Genomic DNA, 23,301 nt, shown 5'->3' on the forward strand with positions numbered 1-23,301 from the left:
CTCAATTTTTGGCCGCCTTTGTGAACGCCAACGAGGTCCCGTTTAATTTGCTGGGAATACTCAGCTTTCTGCACCACAATTATCCGGTTTTTTCTGGTTTAATCCGCTCCAAGTGGGATTGCGGCGGTTTAAAGTCATGGTTTTGTTATGACATCAGGAACTTGTGATATAATTTGATATTTTCCGCTCGGCAACTACAAACCATGATTGTTTTATTTGTTTAGGCCAAGAAATGTTTCTTGGCGCATAAATCATATATAATCCTTAAGTGAACATGAGAAAGGCATGAGTTACATGCTTTTTCACTTAGTTTTATTTACTTGAACAATAAAGTTAATATAGTAACGTAGTTGAACAATTTTATAACTTAGAATTTCTAATGTCACGAAATATGACGTATGTCTGTAATGACATTTAATAATGCTTTAATATTTCTTTGAACGGAATAGAAATAATACAAATAAAAGCACGTGATTGGCTAATTACACGGTTTGACAAAACAATAACAACTTGAATGCAGAGTATTATACGCCAAGCATTCCCGTCGGATCCAGAAAACACCGGAGCAGCTTTATTTCGGATGAAACCGGATTAGAGCGGATAATGGATACCCGTCTGCACCTCGTTGAGAGTACACATTAATTAAACACAATGTTAATAACATTGTGTTATTAATATCTATCCTATATTTGTAATTAATTGAATACTTTCATAAAAATGGCTTAAACAATTACCTATAATACTACATGAGTATTATGATGAAACTTTTATTTCTTTCGTGGTGTCCGTCCATATACATTATATTGTGAATAATGTTGGGTACTTTTTTATTTTCATATTGTCAGCTGTTTGATTTAATATATACATAGGGTTTAGTTGAGAAGCAGTCGTGGTATAATGGTTAAGATTGTATTTGAAAAATCCCAGGTAAGAATCCTACTCGTGCCACATGAGTTTGTATACCATACATGAGTTTGTATATCTGAGTCATATATAGTATAGTTTTTATTGACCAACCATTTGCTTTCGGTGAGGAAATCTGTACACTGGTTGATTATTAACTTGTGTGGATGGCAATGGCAAATGACTCCATTAATAATGTTAAGAAGTTATGTTTGGGTTTCATTTCACATAACACCACGACTCTCAGTCATACACAACTTTCTGCTGTTTAACTATTTTTTTCCCGTGCAATATCAAATAGAATGGTCAAGATTGGTCGATCAAGTGTTGACGGCCAAGACATAGTACCTTTATTTATTTTCTACTTTTTATACACAAATTGGTTGGTTGGTGATCAACTCTGTAAAGTATTACTATCTCCTTAAATAAAAACCACAAGGAACTATTACTGCCTCGGGAATTTCCCTATCATTGTTGCACATAATTGATGATCTCTTGATGGCTCTTGCCGGATTATACTGGAGATCCCGCATTCGAACCCTGGTCAGATCAAGATCAAAAATCATATTTTTTAAATTGACCTGGGTCTTGTAAAATATAGTTTCGTTGAGTTCCATAATTTAATAGTCTCGAACTTACTTTAGGGCTTACACAATCTGTGTAATTTGTATGTTATATATTTTTCTAAAATGTAAAGAAATAAAACAATTGATCGTTAAATATTTCATTCGATTTGCGACCATCCAATCGCTCGCGAACACTCCTCCTCCTAGCTCATGACTCACAAAGACTTATGGGCGCTTTTCTATTGCACCGACATCTAAAGAATAATGGTCTTCTTTCTTTACACTAATACCTATGTGACAATATCTTTTGCTGGGACATCGTTATAAAATCAACTAAAATCTGATGCAATGGCAACAATTTTAACGATAAGTACAGTAATGGTATGATATCGTGAAAAACCATCAGCTTTTATTTACACATGATAAAATTTTACGATGTTTTTAGAGCGTTTACAGAAGTAAACGCAAACTCGATACAGTTTTAAGATCTCCACTTGATAATTCGTACACATTTAGATCAAGCCATTGCTTATAAATGATCAGCGGTAAGACAAGCAAACATAAATATTATCACGCCCGTATTCCATGGGGTTGTGTAGAGATGATGAATTTCCACTAGCCACAATCCGAACAAATCTCACTCGCTTCCTCCATAGTCATCACTCTCTTCAATGCTCTCCGGATGTGGATGCTCCTAAAAACATATAGGTATTATATTTATATTTATTACCTTTCTTTCTTCTGTCGACAGAGATAGGCTGTCCGTCCTCTCGCCTCCACATGATCTTGGGCGCTGGAAACCCATCCGCCTTGCAGACCAGACTTATGTTTTGGTTCTCTCTCACTGCTACTGCTGACTGCGTGCTCTCTTCATCAAGAATGTTTGGGGGCACTAAAACAAAAAAAATATATGAAATGTGACTAAAGTATAAATACTAGTAATCGACGACTGAGCGAAGAGAAGACGATAAGTAGCTGACCCTGGGCTACGACGCTCAACGGTTAAAGAAGAAACCAAGAATACGCTCAGATGAGAAAGAGAGAGTAATATAACTACTTTGTTACTTTATCAAGTCAATTATTAATCAAGACGCGTCTATCATATACATCTAGCTAATAGACTACAGTTAACAATCACCTTTTTTCAAAACTGTATTCATTAGCTTGGCTCTTAGGTATAAAAGTGTACCTTTACTATATTAAAGGGTTACTGGTATCTAACGCATAACCTTCCAAAGGCGCATAAGGTGCATATATATTAACATCTTTTCTTCTACGACTTTTGTCGAAAAGTAATAAAAACAAACATTTTCCTTTTTTTAGTTTTAATGTCGTTTCTATAAAACGTTACCTCTAAGTTCGATTCCGCTACACATACATAACATAGAGTTAAGATGTGTAGAAACGCAAATTAGATTGTATTTTTTTATATGAAAAAAAAAAACTACGAATCACGAAAAGTCGTAGAATAAAAATTGCTTGTTTTGATGTACCCAAGGTTTTGCGTTTGATACCGGTAACCCTGTACATTTACTATTATATAAAATATGTTTTTCAAGCATATCTATGGTCTTTTCTGTGTTAAATTTATTTGACTTTTTTACAAATAATGCAAACGGCATACTTATATTATTCTACCAATCAGCCTATAGAGAAAATATGAGCTATTTTCTCAATCTTGCCTTATCTTCCTGTAACTATCGGTTGTGATCTCAGAAACTTCAGCCTTGTTTACACCATTAACAATTTTAGAATAGTGTTTTGTTTTAGAAAAATCTAAATTGAGCAAGACGAGAACTTGGAACACGAATAATGAAAAAACATTTACACCAGCCGCGACCACCGACCTAATGAAATTTCCGAAAACACTTTATAAAAACCAAACTTCAAAAACGCCAAATGAAACCATTCACCCGACAGCATCGACAAAACAGTTTCAATTTCTAAAAACATCGCAAAAACAACTATTCTAACGGCGAGGCGTGCTCCTAACTGTCGATCGGGGAAACACTTAGTCTTTTATATAGCCGCAGTTTGGTCCAACTTTTAAGTGGAAAAGCGGTTTTTTGCCCCTTCGCTTGGAGACTATTTTATCTTTTTATTGTCGCCCTCGGGTGACGATCTATCCTGGTTGCTGTGTTTATTAATTTGATGACAGAATGTGGAAGTTGCTCGATGGTTTTATTTTTCTATTTGTTAACATGTACTTAGATATTGTACAATGATGTGGTTTGTGGGGGGCAAATTCTAAAATAACCTTTACTTAAAACGGTAAACAAAGAATCGAGTCTTATCGAGTAAATTATAACAATACTTTTTACTTTTACTTTTTAAATTTAATAAAAAACTTAATTGGGATCTTACAGTGAATTAAAACTAACATTCTAGTGAATTAGTAAGCTAATAAGTTACACATATATAATTTTCGATAGGAAAATGTAGGTATCATTATTTGAATGCGAAAAATTTATTCCCAACAGTTGAGCGTTTCCCGACCGCGAAAATACTACGCACTAAATTTCACCAAGATTAAATTAATATTTTATAAAGTTTCAATTTATGTTCAAAGCCGAGGTACTTGTCGGCAATAAAAATAATTACGTGGCTTTAAGGGCAGCAAGGGAAGCTTATTTTAAACCCTTTTAGATATTAAAGGGGAAGTAATTAAAACTTTATAAAACGAGCCCAGTACGGTGCCTTATCAATTTTTTATTATTTTTTGTTAGTACCATCCTATTATACTTCGTAACTGGGGTCATTATCCTATCAGTTGCTCGGAATTGGTTTTGTTTCGAAATCTAAATAATAAATAGCGAGGGAATTATTTGAGGGATCAATTGGAGCGGCAGATGTGAAATAAGTGGTCGCTTCGATGTTGTTTTTATTAAAAGTATATTTTGTTGTTTAATGAAATATTGTGCATAAATTATTTTTAAAATAGGTTTTTATTTATTTTTAGGTAAAAATAAAAAATAGCTATAATGAATATCATCTTTTATTTATTTGCTTCTCGTAAGCTGTCGAGCTGTTTCGCCTTTTTCAAGCCAGTTAAATAACTGCATGAATCTTATGAAATTGTGGCATTCGTTTTAAACTTACTACCAGAGAGGAAAAGTTTTCCTTACAGATAGTTACGTTTATGATTTGAACTTGAGGAAGCGCGACGATCACAGCCAAAAATCTAGAAACGAGTATTCAAAGAAATAGATCAAGGAGTAGCATTGATACTTACCAACGACCTGCAGATAACCCACTTGGCTGATCATGGGGTTGGTATTAACTTGACACATGTAGTACCCTCGGTCCTCCTGCTGCACTTGGCTGACGTGGAGTAACCAGGTCATGGCGTTGTCGTGGGACACGCTGAAGCGGGCCAGGCGGGTGATCACGTGACGGTGGATGGTGAGGATCATCTGGCGGTCAATGTGGATCCATGCCACCTGGGGAACAGGGAAATTATATTTTGTTAGAAAACAATTATTTTAAATCTTGGTGGTGTCAAAGTAACCAGACATCCAGTCGGTGTAGGCCTGTGTTGTTTGTGTCAAAGAATATAAATTATAAAGCTATATAGTTATTGGTTTGTACTATACAGAATATGTTTTTTTCTTTACTTTACAACATTCGATGTTCGTCTAAAGCAGATGATAATATGCAAATTATAACGTTAAAACTCCTGAAGTGTTAAATAAAAAAATCTGAACAGAAAATTCAAAATGATCATAATAAAGTTTGTATAATTTAAGCTTTCCAAATAATATTTATGAGTATAAATCACATTATCATCTTTTAATATTTTTATAATTTACAAAATGCGCTTATTTTAATCCAACACTTCCATAATTGTTTAAACCGCCAGCTCAAGTAAACAAAATTCGATACAGCCGGCAATATTTTCAGAAATTCAGCCAACTTCGTGCGATAAAAGTTTCATATATAAAATAGAAAGTTCGTTTCGTGCCGAGATATTTACGTGGGGGTACTGGCCGGCTGGACCGAGGAACAAAATAAATTGCGTACAGAATATTATCTTTACTAAACATGTGGTATATTTGAAGTGGTGGTCGAGGGGTTAAGACACCCTACCTGTGAACCAAAATTTTTTACACCAATCTGATTCATGTAATTTTATAGGCCACCACTTGCTTCTGGTGAAGAAAAACATCGTGAGGAAACCAGCACACCGGTTGATTATTTAGTTTTCTATGAAACTAATTGTCACTAAATTGGTGATAGTCGTGAAAGTCATGTCAAATGCCTCTAGGTGATTTGCACACAGCATTAACACACCCGAAAAGATTTATCGAAATTCCGTTAGGAATAATTATAAATAGGAAAGGTTTTATTTTAGAGCTATGTTCTGGTAGAGTGCTCGCCAGACGTCTCTATACCACAACGCTTGCCTCTTCTTTCTGTTAGCTCTCATAACTCTTCCTCGGTCTTCCTGGATCTCTTCTTCCCTACATGTTTCTTGTTCTGTCAGTGATTAGGATAGATCGATGAATTTGAATTTATCGATCGTGACCGTGAAAATCTTATTTGCAAAGATTTTCACGATCTAAACTAGAAACAGGGTGATTACTACAACTCACTATAAAAATCTGTGCTACAACTTCATAACAATTGACGTTGATTATGATAAAGTTGTAATTGATCGAACCAGTAGATCGATTCGACTCCCGTAGATTGTAACTGACCCTATATAACTGACTGAAGATTTTTGTCTCTATAATTCTGCATTTATCTCACAGATATTTTTGATGTGGCTCCCTCTAAGATTCTGTCATTTTACAAAAGGTTTAAATTTAACTGTAACTCAGTCCGGAAATTGAAATTCTACCACACAGAAAATGTACGTTTCGAATATAGTGCTTGATCTAAATTTATAAATCAGATTGTGGGCATGACTTCATAGTCTAGTCACTGTATACATTAATAATTTGGTTTATTCCGGGTATATCTCATTGCTTTGTCAATAGCATTTACAAGAACGGTTGACGTCAGGCAGGTTTGATTATTACGCTGAGTGTCACAAATTCAAATTCAAAATTCTTTATTCAATTTAGGATGATATACATCACTTATTGACGTCAAAAAAATTACTTAAACTAAGTCTACTGCCGGCTTCCAAAGCGCAGGTGAAGAAGAAGCGGCGCAACAAACTTCACTGCAGCCTTTTCAGTCAACAAACTTCACCGCAGTCACAGCCTCGAAAGCAACAGGAACACGCGAATATAAGGGAGATAAAGTTGAACGTTTCTATTTAATGCTGTAAACATGGCAGTAATCAATGTAAAATGTTATTAAAAGAAAATGGGAAAAAATATCTATTCAGATAGATGCTGAACAATCTTTAAGTAAATATTTTCGAGACTTTATTTCTGACGTGGAATACAACACCTAATAATTTTACAAAGATATTATAATTGATTCGGTAATTAAATGGAAACTCTAAAACCAGTGCTGAGAGAATGTGGCATGCGACGGTGATTTCTTTGTATATGAATAAAATTTCAAGAAAAATTCAGATTTTTCATATTTCCGCGATATATCAGCGAATCATATAAACTTATAGGCAAAAATGTATGAATAAATTAATGACAATGGTAATATTGGTCGGAGTAAAGACAGTTCACATCATATCATCCGATTACCAGCAATCTGACTGAATTGTTAGCAGATCTTGTGTTTTAACGTATCATTGAATAATTTAGCGTGGATTTTAGTTCCATATCTCCGGGACCTGTAAATCCTTAAACTAACCTCAAAGCTTCAGCACAAACAAACCTATGGGGAATCTCCGCACACACTTATTTACTTTGACAAAGTCGCAGCGGCGTTAAACTCACCGCCGCAGCAGAACCGTATCGCAATGCCGCACTGCGCTCGATATGTTGCATATTTTATTAGTATTCTCAACTTTACGAACGGCATCTGCCTTTACGCTCGTATCTGATTGTAGGACCGGAGCTTTCATTGTATTGGATTATTCAGAGGGTGGGCTGCGTTAAGTTTTTATTCGCGGTCGATATCGCTGACACTACTGCTTTTATTTGTTTTCACACACATACCTTGTACATTGACGACAATAAGTTTTTGGAAAGAATATTAAAAAAATAAAAAATATAAAAATTTTAACACAAAGTTTTCTTGTTATAGCATTCGACTCGTGGCAAAATAGTCATGGTGAACCGTTGATGAGTTCCTTGGTCGGGAGCCGATCCTAGATCCTGGGTTGCAATGCATCAATGATAATATATTATAAAATATCACAATAATTATATGATTCTAATCAAATCGTAAATTAATATTGACATAATATTGACAATTAATTCAATTTATATCGCAGTAAAACTTTTATTACAACGGGAGTGAATCCTGCTCATATTGTAAATTCGAAATTTGTGTGATTATGTCCATTAATCAATCATTTGTACACTATATAATATAACCCGAAATAAGATAAGATATAATAAGATTTTCATTCCAAAATTAGAAATAAACCTCCGCGGCGTAATAACAGTACTCTTTTCTAATCACAATTCATAAGGAAAGCTGTGTAACTTCTGAAATAACAGCGTTATTTTTTCAACTGTCCCTAAAAGGGTTGGATTATAATTTTATTCACATTACGTTTGATACAAAAGGAAGGTTGGGTGTGCAATAAATATCGTAATAGTGGAGAACCATTGTGTGCTGGTCCAGTGCGCGGCCGCGCGTGTGATGTAGGCTTAACCCGTTTCGGGGTCAAGCATTTTTTCGCCAACTCAAGAAACATGTTGATATTTTTATCTAATACTAGCTACACGCTGCGGTGTTACCCTCATAATTATTAAAAAAATAATACTTAAATTTTTATGAACTGTAACGCCGTGTACTTTATAAAGCGCTATCGATTATAAGACTTTTTGGTCAAATCCTAAGGGAATCGCGTAATTTGGAGATAAAACACTGTTCAAATGAGTTTCTTTCGGAATTTCTTCTCAGCAGTGATCGTTCCGAAATGCCAGTAGTTTGTAGCTTGTGAGAAATAACTATAAATATAAAAATTGACGAGAAAAAGTGCCTGTGAAGGTGTAATTTCTGAATAAATGATTTGAATTTTAATTTAAAAAGAAACCAGTGTTTATAATTTACCCAGCTATTTGAGCATGAAGAAGTAATAAAAATATTCACAATGTATCATCTTTATTAAATGCATATATAATACATTATTTACCCACTTATTTAAGTGGGATAAGTATGAATTCTGCCATTACATTGATGTCAGACCCATAATTCCCCCCCCCCCCCCCCCGCCGCCGCCCCCCATAAAGAAAAACAAAAGAAAACCACAATTCGGCATCCGCACTTCACGCCGCGACACATAAAGTTGTAACACCAACGCGGTATACACGAAATCGGCGTTAAGTATGTGGAGAAAAAGGGGGAGCGAGCTTACTGGAGCTGCTTTCAGGCTTTGCCAACTTACCTCTCTGGTTGTTCAAGCATCCAGATGATTAAGGGCGGGATTACACGGTAAAGTTTATGAGAAATGGAGTTTATTAGCGGATGTTGGCTTTAAGTTGGAATAACTGCTTAAGTCGATCATTGGGAGTATTCTGTACTGTTGTCTGAGCTAATTGAGGTGGTCTTGTTAGCGGTGTAAGTTTAAATAAAATTGTTGTTTTTTACAAACTTTTATTTCACTTGAAATGTATGTCTCTATGTTTATTTGATAGAACTCTTGAAACTTAATTCTGAAGCAGATATCTTCAATCGATTGTGCAGAAATTGATTAGATTACAATGAATTATTTTCATAACGATGTTGATGGTACACTCAGAAACGGCTCCAGACATGGGAACTCCACAACGGTTTATTGCATGGACATGATTTCTTTGTAACACATTGATTGCAAAATAAAATCTCTCTGATAACTACAAAAGCTTGTGTCAAAAATTACATTTTCATAAACACTTATCAAGATGTTTTTTTTTTAATTTCATTTTTAAGCTTTTTGGTATGCAAGATGATTCTGAAGTGAAACTTTTATTAGGGCAAAGACCTATATATTTATTTCTATGCAAGGCAAAGATTCTTTGGCTAGACAATGGAAAAAGAGAATATGAAAATAAAAACACGTCTTAAGTTATATCTATTTAATTTAGAACTTACATTATGAATCAAATTTGATTTTAGATAGTTATAACATGCAATGAGAACAACAATCATTATTTTCAAATCAACAAAAGTAAATCACCGAAGTAACCTAGAGGCAGGACTACAATCGCAACTACACACAGCCGTTGTAATGAACTTGTCCTCATAAATCTGAGAATTGAACAATAACCCAAGACTATTAACAGTTTGCGGATTCAAGATTAAGTGACGTCATAACTCATTGCTGCCCTGGTCGCTAATGCACTGTAATTCGTAAGGAAATACCTGTTTAATCGAAAAAATATATAGCTAGTTTTAGACACCTATTACTTATATGGTGGCTTCGCTCGCGTGATTTTCCCATACAATACATTATGATATATTGAGAATAAATAACTAAAAATGTTGAATTGCGCCGTCTATTATTGAACTTAGAAATAAAGTTAATAGTGACATAATAATATTAAAAAATTGCATGTTATATATTTATATAGCCATTTGGCTATACACACCATATACTACTATAATCGTATAATCATATAAATAATTTTTGATTTGATTTTGATATTAATTTGTTGATATGTTATATATTTATATAGCCATTTGGCTATACACACCATATACTACTATAATCGTATAATCATATAAATAATTTTTGATTTGATTTTGATATTAATTTGTTGATTCGTCACACCAGCGCATCTGTGGACCAACCGGTTGCCCACGACCTAAGAACTACCATGGTCTAAACATGCATTGGGCTAGAAGTATGCAAGTGAAGATCTGTAATTCGCTGCTTTATCCCACAGGAAATATTGGTTATAAATTGTGACAAACTTAATAACCGACGCAATGCGTTATTAAACTAGTGCAGTGTAATAAGCCACGGTATTTACAGCACAATATTGTTCGTGTCGCGATACTAAATTTAATTTTCAGTTATCTGCCTCTATCGACACTTCGCTGGCTTCCGAAACCCAACTAAATTTGATATTCGACAATTTTGCGAACGTAAAATTTAGCTATACTATTTTTATGCATATATAAAAATATCACGAATAATAAACTAATATATATAATTATCTTTTTAATTTACTCAGTTTGTTATACTGTTTACCTACTCAAGTTATCTTAGTTTTGAAAGGAAATTCACGCGTACAAGTGTGCGAAAATACATTTTTTATTTCTAATTTCGACAACAATTTCATCGACCAAATTTCAATGTTCAATTAATTCTATTTTGAAATTATGCTGAAATTTTACATGCACATTAGATTACACCATTATAATGTTCAACATATAATAATTATACGGGAAGTAAACTCGTTGGTTATTATTGAAAATAATATGTGTATGATGTTTTTTTAAGATAGTTTCAACCTAGAGTTTGACCATACATGTTTATTGGGGAAAATATCCGGAGTTATCCGGCTTTCATGACCGGTTGATCTGGGTACTTTTTGCCCATTCCTTTTTGCCTTTTAATGATACGGGTTAAATTTTTACGTGTGTTTAGAATAGTTAGAATAGTGGTCCCACCATAAAATAGGACTACTATTCTCCTAAACACTACTTGACTTACCGTGGCTCCGCCTGCGCAATTTCCCGCGGGAATTGTGAAAAGGTAACATACCAACTTAATTTCGCATTTATAATATTAAGTTACAATTAGAATAGGGTCAGGATTAAAATAATCGGTCAGTTTGGTTTTAAAAGCACACGTTCTAAAATCAATTCACCGTTTTACACACATCCCATCACAGCCACACTGGCTTTACGACGGCAAATAAAAATAACTCCACTGGCCATAAAAATAACTCTGAAAAAGTTATTAGGTTCCGCTAAAAGGGCATCATTGAGAACCAATTCCACGAGTGGAATAAAACACTGACCGACCCCGCGGGAACGCAATCAAATACACCTCACGCGGAGCTTAGGGAAGGATTATGTTTTTTTCTTTTAAGTGATTTGCACTCGTAAATGCCTTTAAATTTTTATATAGATTAAGTTAATTAAATTGTAATGTTATATTAAAATTATGATTTTTGAGTATTGTTGATGATTCTTCTCATAAACGATAGACTCTCATAAGACCTATCAGTATTAAATCTCAGTTTTACTGATTAGCCCGTACTGCTAAAAGCCTTTGTGTTTCGCAAGTCCAGACTACTACCCGTTTAGAGATAAATGCGTGATATATATATTTTTATTATCACATATTATAGATTAACCGAATAAACAACATATTATACAAAACTAGGATTTATAAACTAGGTAGTATTCCATAAAAAATGTGTGTACACAAATTAGAATAGTGACTCGCATCGTGTCGTATCAAGCGTCCTAACATTTTTCCATTTATATTTTCAATATGTTTCAGAATGTTTCTTTTTCAAGAAAATAAATACGTATAAAATACAAATACAATTTTATCGAGCGCACTAACAGTGTTCACAGTATCGAAAGTAGACAAGAGAAAGTCCACAGACTATAATATAATGGTTGCGTTCACAAATCTCTAGGAAGAACCACTTATTTGCTGATCCTTTACAGCTAATTCCTTTCCAACAACACACCACTCTCTCCGCCAACAACACGTCACAAATGAAAAACTTTACAATGGTCAACAGTAGTTTAATTAGTATTCATAAACTAAGGTAATTTACACGGAATAAGGCGGAGTTGAGCAAATTGCTGGCCAGACGTAACTCTTGCCCGACTGGGCGAGCCAATGTAAACCGATGATGCAGTTGAATAAGCTTCTAATATTTTGTATAGCTTCAGGCAGATTCTGCCTTCCTTGTTATATGTGTAATAACTATGTTTTTGACATTGCAAATTATGATGAGGCTTGGAATTTGATTTATAAAAAAGTCGACGATTGACTTCATATTTTAGGTACGTATTTTAAACCAAATTACGATTTCATTATGAGAGATTTAAATATTCATGTTATAAATGAAGATTTAGAAATTAACAATGAGTAAGAATTTGTCTTGTAATTGGAAAGTGGCGCCGTTCTAATTCTCCAGCACAATCAATGTTACTGTATAATTTTGTATTCGTAAAGTTTTATTTATAGCTTCGCAGTGTATATAATATAGCACACCACTCTTCTACGACGATTCGTAGCACTGCTACAACTTGTAGTCTAATCCTGTTGTATCTCGTAGCACTGCTACGACGATACGTAGCACTGCTACACCTCGTAGTCTAATCCTGTTGTATCTCGTAGCACTGCTACGACGATTCGTAGCACTGCTACAACTCGTAGTCTAATCCTGTTGTATCTCGTAGCACTGCTACGACGATTCGTAGCACTGCTACAATTCGTAGTCTCATCTTGTTTCATCTCGTAGCACTGCTACGATGATTTGTACCACAGTTTTTTAACAAGAAATGTTTGTTTCTTGTATCTCTGATGACCCGTGGGTGTTAGATTGGTGGATCGGAGTGGAATGAGAACTATTATTGTGCTAAGATTGTATAACTGTAAAGATTTTAATATACTATTTACTACTGTACCAACAATTTTAATGACTGTAGCCTTATTTAAATTTATTTACTAGTGTGGTGTTGATTGATTATAAAAATCCGAATTTAAAATATTTTTAATTTAAAATATGTTCTCGTCATGTAAATAAAAGAAGTTAATATTCCCTGCAGCATTCTGTTAATTATCTAAACGTGTAAATAATCATTACGTTTGTAACAAATTTCAGTAATACTCACTAGATCAATGTGTAATCGGCCTCTGGGAATCGTTGTCGTGATAAATACGAGTATAGTTGTATATGGAATTTTGATTCCTGGAATTATGTTATGTGTTCCAGTTTGTATTTATTTACAAAATTATTTTTATTATATTTAATAAAACGTTAACAATTTCCATCAACTTGTTTTTAGTATTAATGTGTTCCTCAATTGACAACGGCGCCTGCGACAGATGCGCTGGTGTCTCGGACTGGTTTGCCGCCGGCCCGCTGACGCGGCCGCCCGTGGACCGCTCAGTCCTCATACCACCTTGAGAGCGATCGCACGCATTGACGTTTAATATTGTCTTTGTATTCCTATGAATATATTAGTCCTCATATCGACGAGATCTTGACAATCAATCACAGTGTCAGATCACTAATAATATAATAATAATAATAATTGAAAATATAAAAATAATAATTGAATATGGTCGGCACCAAAATTATGTAGTAAACAAGCGTTTGCCCTAGGCTTCGAAATTTTCTCGAACTTTCACCCCATCATAGTAATTTAGGGGTTGGTAGCCTGCGTTTGAACCCCCATTCAAAAAAGGCTACTTCTTATGCCACAGCATACGGCGTGTGTAGATCATGTGGCATGAAATTGAATACTGGTCTTCCAAATAGGATTTTATTACCTACGATACTGTATAGAAAAATTATATCAACAAAATAACCAACAGGCCTATTTGTGATTAGATTGCCACTATTGTTTCCCACCATTTTATGTGAGCAATTACGTGAGCTCCCCACCATCCATCTGCGAGAGAACTGTCATATTCCGCCCCTACAGCAATTTAGTGGGGGCGGGCACGGCCAGGGCGTAACGACTACACAGGCAAGAATTTAAAATAATTATGTTACAAATGTTTAACTATCTAATTGTCAAATAGCTTCAACTGAATTAACAAATACTTAATTTAATTTTAGAAACCTACATAACATTATTTTAACCTAAGCTACTTTATACAATACTGAATTGTCAAATTTAGAAATGGCATATTTAGTACAAAAAATATTGGCACAAGCAGTATACATTTTACAATAAAAATAACATTTGTCTATATATACAAAAAAGTGCCGAAAAATTAACAGAAGAACATAATAAGTCTAGTGTGTTGACAACATAGGTACTATTTAGATGTATACAAAACAAGAACAGATATTATATAAGAAGAAGTATCAGATTCACGCATTACAATACATTACATAAATAGTTTAATACATAAAATACATAACTTGTTTATATATCTTTTTTGCAATAAATTATTTTGATTCACTCATTTTCAAAACGACAATTTGAATCGAGCAGGTGCGTTACTTTACTACTTTATCGAGGCGTATATCCTAGTGATTTTTATATCGATATATTGTCCTCGTTTGTGTATTTAAAATGCCATGGTTAAGTGAGAGGTCAGATTTTTTGTGCCCAAATATATTTTTATTGTACCTATATGGTATGGTATTAATTGCCATGATTAATAAATTGTTCATTTTATTTATTTTTTCCCGTCATATCTTCCTGAAAGCAACTTGCGTTAAGCGGTGTGAAGTATTAGTTGTATCTTACACAGGCTTCTTCGAGTTCCACTTCTGTGTTCCCCATTGCTGTACGCTTGCAGTGTAACAATTAACTTATTCATGAAAGGAGGCTCAACATTATTTATTTTATTTTACGACTGCTATTATCTCGAGCCGGAATCGTAAATAGAGGAGCCTCAGAATGCCTCACAATTTTCGACTAATTGAAAGGGTTATTTCGGCTAATTTGTAACTTTTGAATAATAACTCTTTACGTAATTTCATTTAAATTAGAATCAGGTAGTATTAGTCGGGTTTATTAGGGATTTCGGCTTCAAGATAGCCAGTTTGATGAGGTCGGGAGATTTCATATTTAATTTTATAACTACAGAAATAAAAGTATGGAAATAATTGCTTTTTAACTTAATTATCTGTGGCAAGTAAATGTACAAAGCTTTGTTTTGTGATTATTATTTGCCGTATGACAGCAATTCGTCTTTTAAATCTATTTTAGCTCACGTAAATGTACTCTTTTCCATTTTGTCGAGGATGTACTGGAAGAGATTTCAGTAGAAACAAATAGTTTTTTCTTATTTCTACAGTTTATATTTACACTGTTATGTTGTGTATATACATAAATATATTTATATTTAACGAATGATTCAGTCTTTAACTAAAAGACCAGACGATTATAGAAAACAATTTATACAAACCAAACCGCGTATAAAAACTAATCTCAAGAAATTCTGTATAACGAAACAAAGTGTTCCTCACAAGAAGCGATATTTCATATTCAAAATTCAGAGGGCCGGAGATTAATGAGCGTTGGCCCGGGCGCGGGATTTCCCGGGGGCCCGCGATTGATTCCCGCGTCAGGCCTAACGATTCAGGCGATAGTTACAGTATATTTCTTTTGAGGTATGGTTACAGGATATGCGGGATGTAAAGTTTCTTCACATATTTTTCCAAGTTTAAATTTTGTGAATTAACAATTAAGGGATTGAAAAAAGAGTAAATATTGTTTCGTATAAGCCGGTGACAGGCAGGACTAAGGAATCATTATTGGTAGGAGTGGTTTTGAAATCAATTTTATTTTGATCATTGTTTTTATACTACCTGCTACCTATTGCTTCGTTTGAGAAAATTTACAAAATATAGCTAATATTTAGTTTTTTTTTCTTTTTGGAAAGATTCTTTCCATATACCTATTTATTTGACTTTTAGTAGGAGCAGTTAATTTAAAATATATTCTTGAAAGAGTTCGCATTTTTAAGTAGTATCTCAATGCTTCGTTTAAAAATGGTAAGAAAAATTACAAATCTGGTTCCAAAGATGATTGTTCACAATCATCTTTGGAAATGATAATCAGATTACATAATTCAAAACTAATTAATTAGTTTCTAAGTTTAAATAGATATTACCGATAAACAACAAAACTTCATGCGTCGCTGATCCATTAACTTTAATTTCTGTTAAAGCATTGTATAGTACAAAAAAGGGTCATTGTTTCTAAGTTTTGTCTTACGGATTTTAATGTAAATTTTCACAATTTACAGAATTTTCCTGAAAATTTATACATAAATAAATGACAGCGTACGTAGTCGGGGCAGGTAGTAGGTCGCTGGTTGACGATATAATTGACTACAAAGTATTAAATAAGTGATATAAAAATGAATAGGAATATTGAAATCCAGCATCCGTCACCATCGGTATCATCGGGAACGATCTGATTGTGTTCGATTGCTATTAATCTTCCAAAGTGGATAAAAACGCGCCAAAGCGCGATTTCCCAGAGGGCGCCACAGTCAAAGGGTTACAGCTTCACACGGTGCATTTTGTGCTTGATTGGGTTTATCCGGCTATTGTGATGATTGCTCGTGCAAAATATATTTTTTGGTGTTCTTTTTAAAATGTAAAAATTTATGTTTTAAAATTTTCACGTGGATTTTTAACATGAATTATATATTGAATGGTAAATGATAAGGTAGATACACGGATCCCTTAATGCATCATTGGGTAAATAAAATAGGTATCCCTTTGTAATTCTGAAGGCTTTAAATAACCTACATTGGTAAGTCGTAAAATCAAAGTCAAATCTTTACTTTTAATTTTGTTTCCGAGGACGTGCAGATCGTACGGCAGGTGATCGATGCAAGCCCGGTAGGCTTCAGTATGTCATTGCCGTGGAGGTAACTGAGAACAACTTACCTTGTATGTCCCCAGGTGCTCGACAACGCAGGGCAGGTTGGCATCTCTGCCCAGCGCGACTGTAACGTTTGGTATCGGCTCCGCGAAGCGAGGCTCCTCGGTCAGAACTGCAAACAAATACCTTAATAAATTATTATATAGATATATATATATATTAGATATCCCCCAAATTTAAAAAGAAGTCTTCTTCAATGGCTGCATTCTACTGTTAATACAAATATCATTGTTAGTGGTCTACCAAGGAATGCATATCTGAGCTCTAATTTAAACTACGACCTAAAGCTGATCTGTAGAGACTTCCCCCATTGCAAATTTATTAACATGTTTTATAAAAAATGTATATTTGGCTCTAAATTCTTCACATCAGATTTAAGCTTTGCGATTACTAGGGAAATATACCACCTTACACATAGGATTACTAGATTTGACTGTTTCCATAGAGCTGTAACTGAAAACATTAATAAGCAACACTTTTCACTATCTAGTCCCCTTAAAACCAATCCACAGGATCTGCCACAGCCTGTTTGTGCTGATTGTTCTTTTTTATAGTAAATAAACCTGATGCCTTACGTGTACTTCACCAGAATATCTGTGGACTCTCTAACAAAAGTGAGCTCTTAGATATTGCCATGAGTGAATTATCAAATAACCATAGAAAACCTATCGATATAGTTTGCTTAACCGAAACATTCATACCCCGAGATCATGAGTCTAATATACAGTTAAACGGATATAAGCTCGGCTCGTGTTTTTGCAGAGACAGAAAGACCAAGAAAAAACGGGGAGGAGTATGCATATTGAATGTTCCTTCAATGGATGTAAGGGATCTACCGTATATTAAAGATATGGCATCGGAGCGTACATTCGAGTGTTGTGGCGTAGAAATTGTGGCACATAAAATTATCTTAGTTTGCTTGTACAGAACTCCAGATGCCGATATAAATAGTTTCTTCCAAAAACTTGAAGTCCTATTAGACAAGTTGCGAAGTAGGACCAATAGAAGTATAATTTTAACAGGGGATTGGAACATAAATACACTAGCATCAGATTCAAAATCAATGAAATTGGCCAAAAAATTAAAAGAAATTTTACACAGTTATAATCTAAATTTACACATACATACACCCACACGCAAAAAATCCTGCATCGATCATTTCGCGAGCAATGTCTTGGGCGCTACAGGCATAACACTTCCTTTACACTTGTCTGATCACGATACCGCGCAATTGTTATCCATTCCTATCAGCAAAAGAGAGAAATGTATTACTCATTGGTTTGAGGTAAGAAGAGACTTCAGTAAAGATAATATAGAAAAATTTAAATATTTTGTTAGCCACTATCCATGGTCTCAAATCTTTGAAAGTGACAATATTAGGAAAACATTTACAAATTTTCATAATGAATTTCAACTTCTTTATAATTTGTGCTTTCCCAAATATAAAGTGAAATGTTTAATAAATAAAACTAATAAAATTAGGTGGTTAACGAAAGGGCTTAAAAAATCATGTGCTAGAAAAAGGAAACTAAGAATGAAATATTACAAAGATAACACTAAACAAAATAAAATATTATATAGGAATTATACATCATTATTAAAAAAATGCATATACATGTCTCAAAAAATAAATAATAATAAATTCATTAAAATGGCAAAAAATAAATGTCAGGCATCGTGGTTTGTCATAAATAGAAAGCAAAATAATCACAGTAAACAAATAATAAAACATTTAAAAATAAAAGGGATAAAAATAGACAATGCGGACGAAATCTCTAATGAGTTTAATAAACATTTTATTAATTTAACTCATAAGACCTATGACGCAAAAATAAAAACGGACCTTGGATTATTAAAAAAGAATGACTCAACTATTTATCTTACCCCTACTGACGAAAATGAAGTATATAAAATAATAAAATCCTTAAAAAATTCCACCTCAACAGGCTATGACGAAATCTCTACCAAAATTATTAAAGCTTGTGCTTATGAACTCTCACCTCTAATTTCACATTTGATTAATCTTTCTCTTGAATGCGGTATCTTCCCCCCAAGCTTTAAGCATTCGATTGTAAAACCGATTTATAAAAAAGGTGACAGAGATGATATAACTAACTACAGACCCATAACCTTAATACCAATCTTGTCAAAAATATGGGAAAATGTTATTCATGCCCGACTAATAACTTTTCTTGACAAATTCAATGTAATAAGGCCTGAACAACATGGCTTTCGGAGGGAAAGGTCTACAACGTCGGCTTGTTTCTCATTTGTAAAAGAAATTGCCACATGGATGGATAAGAGGGTCCCAGTTAGCTCTTTAATGTTTGACATGAAAAGCGCGTTTGATTTCGTCTGTCATAAAACTTTGTTAGCAAAATTAGAGATCTACGGAATCCGAGGAAAAGCTCACGATCTGATTGTCGATTATCTATCTGAAAGAACTCAGTGCGTAGAAGTAAATAATTTCAACAATGATTTAGAGTTTACTGCATTCCGCTCCTCGGCTACAGTCAATAGAATAGGGGTACCTCAAGGGAGTGTGCTGGGCCCACTTTTATTCATTTTGTATATAAATGAATTGCCAACAATAACAGCTTACCCATGTACACTCTTTGCTGATGATTTGTCCATTGTTGTTAACAAAAAACCAAACTGCAGTTATGAAAAGCAAATTAATGACACAATAAGCAGTACCATACACTGGCTAAAATGTAATAACCTATGTGTCAACCTTTCAAAAACGATGTTTTTGCAATACTACAATAGAAATGGTAAACCTGTAAACCTGTCTATAGCGTATAATGGTGAGCAAATCGCAGAATGTGTTTCTACAAAGTTTCTAGGCATCGTCATCGATGCACATCTGTCATGGAAAGAACACATTGACTCTGTGTGTCAGAAAATAAACAGATTTGTATATGCCCTGTATCGGTTACGAAACACTTGTGGACAGGAAACAGCACTTCTCGCCTACCATGGCTATGTTTGCTCGGCATTGCGCTATGGACTGGTCATTTGGGGAAACTCAGTTAGAATAAACGAAGTTTTTGTAATACAGAAAAAATGTGTTAAGGCTCTATCTGGTGCCAGACCTCTTGATAGTTGTAGGCCATTATTCAAAAAGCTAAAAATTTTGACATTGATTTGCATGTACTTGATGGATATTTGTTTATTTGTAAAATGCAACATACAGAAATTTTGTAAACTACCATATCCTTCTTCACTTAGATACCCGAATCGCCTGGCTACACTAGCGCATACCACTAAATTGTTTCAAGCGAACAGTTACAATATGGCAATAAAACTTTATAACCATCTGCCAGAAAGTTTGAAATTCCTGCCATTGACAAAGTTTAAAAAACAGCTTCATACATTGTTGGTCACTAACTGCTTTTATGATATTAATGAATTTCTTGCATTTAAATTTTGACTTTGACATACAGCGCCCTCAAAAATTATAATTGACATTATTATATAAAATTTCAATAATTTCTTAATTTATATGTTTAAATTATTTATTTGTTAAAAATTCTGCATGTAACTAACATAAATTGTAATTTATGAAATTGAATATTTGCATGCCAACTGTTGGCGCAACACGCCTGTACAACTTATATTAGACAAACTCTTGTCGCAACTTGTAACCAATATTTACCGTGTTTTGCCTGCAAATAAATTTTATTATTATTATTATTATTATTATTATTTTTTATTCCATTTTATTCTCGGGTTTTAACCCGGTAATTTTAACGATATATACGGGCCGAAGCCAAGTAAAAACCGTGAAATTTTATTAAAAGTTTGATAGTTGAGAGAGAACATGGTTTGTATGAGATGATGGTGATGGAAATGAAGGTGTATGAGTAGCGTCTGTCTGTAGAAACTTTCTGACCAGGCGACATGTGTTTAATATGACTGCTTTTTGCATTAAAGTATAGATGTAAGGGGAAAGATTGAGTGTCTTGAGGGATGTATGCAGTTGCTTGGGTATTACTCCTGTACTTGATAGCACTATTGGAACTATCGTAACTTTTTGAAGATGCCAAAGTCTTACTATTTCATCTTTTAGTTCAGTATACTTTGAAAGTTTCTCTGCTATGGTGCTTTGTAGATTGTGTGTGTTAGGGATGGCTATGTCAATCAAGTATGCGGTTTTATTAGTTTTATTAACTATGGTGATATCTGGTCTATTGTAATGGACAGTGCGGTCAGTAAGAATTGCTCTATCGAAGTAAATTTTGGTTGCGGAGTTTTCTAAAACAGTTTCAGGTATGTACTTATAATAGGGTTTAATAGATTCTACAAATTTAAATTTATATGCAAGGCTTTGGTGGACAATATTGGCTACTTGGTCATGTCTATGCTTGTAGTCTGTTTGGGCTATAGATTTGCAGGCACCAGTGATATGTTGTATTGTTTCCGGTACACTATTGCATTTTCTGCAGATGTCTGATACATTTTGCTTCATAATATATTTTTGATAGTTTTTGGTTTCTATAACTTGGTCTTGTATTGCCAGAATGAAGCCTTCTGTCTCTGGGAAGAGTTCTCCTCGTCTTAGCCATGCGTTCGACGCTTCTTTGTCGACATTAGTTTGGCATAAGTCTTGGTAATGCCTCCCGTGTAAAGACTTGGCGGCCCAATCTCTAGTTTTGGTCTTATTGTCAACTATTTCTTCATTTTTTTGGATTAATGGATCATTCATATTTAAGGGTGTACATTTATGGTCATTAAAAACTATTGCTCTATGTAATGTGGATAAGTTTTGTCTATTGTGGAAGTATTTGCGTAATGTCGTGATTTGTTTGTTGTGCAAATTGTTCACATCTATTAATCCTCTCCCTCCTTCTTTTCTCGGTAAAGTAAGTCTTTGCGTGCATGACCTCGGGTGATGTTTTCGCTGTTTTGTTAATGTAGTGTTTATAATCCTTTGTAGTGACTTTAATTCTGTTTTTGTCCAATTAATTATTCCGAATGAGTAAGTTAGTACTGGTATGGCATATGTATTAATTGCTTTAATTGTGTTTCGGGCATATAGATGTGATTTCAGTATTACATTTAGACGGTGGCGGAATTGTTGGGTCAGTTTTGATTTTGATTCTTTATGATTAATTTGCATAGATTGGTTAAAGCCTAAATATTTGTAAGTGCTGTGTTCATCTAAGGGTTCAATTTGTTGTCCAGTTTCTAGAGTGTATCGATGTTGATAGTTCTGCCCATCTATACATGAATTAATTCTACACTTATCTAGTCCGAACTGCATTTTAATGTCATTTGTGAAAGTTTCTACTATTTTTGTGAGTTGATCGAGTTTGTCTTCGCTGTCGGCATATAGTTTTATATCGTCCATGTATAGTAAATGACTTAAATGTGTTACGTTATGTGTCTGTCTGTCTGTTTCTGTATAATCTAGTGGATATCCTTTTAAAGAGGTGTTAAGTAAGTTAGATAAAGGATTTAGTGCAAGGCAAAACCATAATGGACTTAGCCCATCTCCTTGGAAGATGCCACGTTTTATTTTTATTGGCGCAAATTCTTCCATTTGATCGGAGGTAGCGCTTGGCAGAAGTTTAAGTTGGGTAGACCAGTTAGACATAATTATTTTGAGGAATGAAATGATTTTTGGGTGGATTTTATATATTTCTAAAACCTGTATTAACCATGAGTGGGGGACAGAATCGTAAGCTTTTTGGTAGTCTATATACATTGTAAATAGATTAGATTTGGATTTTTGGGCTTGTTTCAAAATTACTGAGTCTATGACCAATTGTTCTTTGCAACCCTGACACATTTTTCTACAGCCTTTCTGCTGTTCGGCAAGGATATTATTGTTTTGGAGGTGTATATACATTATTTCTGAGATACATGTTGTAATTATTTTATACAATGTTTGTAGGCAAGTGATTGGTCTGTATTTTGCTGGGTTCTGTAGATCATTATTATCTTTAGGAATCATAACTGTAGTACCTATTGTGATGTAAGTCGGAACAGTAGTGGGATCTTGAATGAAATCGTTTATGAAATTTAATAGGTAAGTATGAATGTAGGTGAATTTCTTGTACCAGTAGCTATGGATGTAATCAGATCCTGGTGCTTTCCAGTTATGGGTGCGGTTCAACACTTTGTCAAAAATTTCTGGTGTGATGTGTTCAAAATTCATGGCCACTGTATTTATATTACTTTCGTTATTTTCTATTCTTATCCAATC

At 34.1% G+C, this 23,301-nt stretch overlaps 1 protein-coding gene across 2 annotated transcripts in view; it reads right to left on the minus strand.

Annotated features, from left to right (window-relative positions):
* The window catches only part of LOC128670825 (lachesin-like), a 77,249-nt gene that overhangs the window by 22,296 nt on the left and 31,652 nt on the right, over positions 1 to 23,301 (minus strand). For both annotated transcript variants that reach the window (XM_053746821.2, XM_053746820.2), the window contains exons 3-5: positions 17,096 to 17,202; positions 4,702 to 4,909; positions 2,200 to 2,361 (exon numbers count right to left, since the gene is read on the minus strand). In XM_053746821.2, the coding sequence (XP_053602796.1) occupies positions 2,200 to 2,361; positions 4,702 to 4,909; positions 17,096 to 17,202 (477 nt within the window). The remainder of the gene's footprint in view (positions 1 to 2,199; positions 2,362 to 4,701; positions 4,910 to 17,095; positions 17,203 to 23,301) is intronic.

The sequence above is a fragment of the Plodia interpunctella genome, chromosome 6 (genome assembly GCF_027563975.2).
Source record: "Plodia interpunctella isolate USDA-ARS_2022_Savannah chromosome 6, ilPloInte3.2, whole genome shotgun sequence".
Classification (NCBI taxonomy): domain Eukaryota; kingdom Metazoa; phylum Arthropoda; class Insecta; order Lepidoptera; family Pyralidae; genus Plodia; species Plodia interpunctella.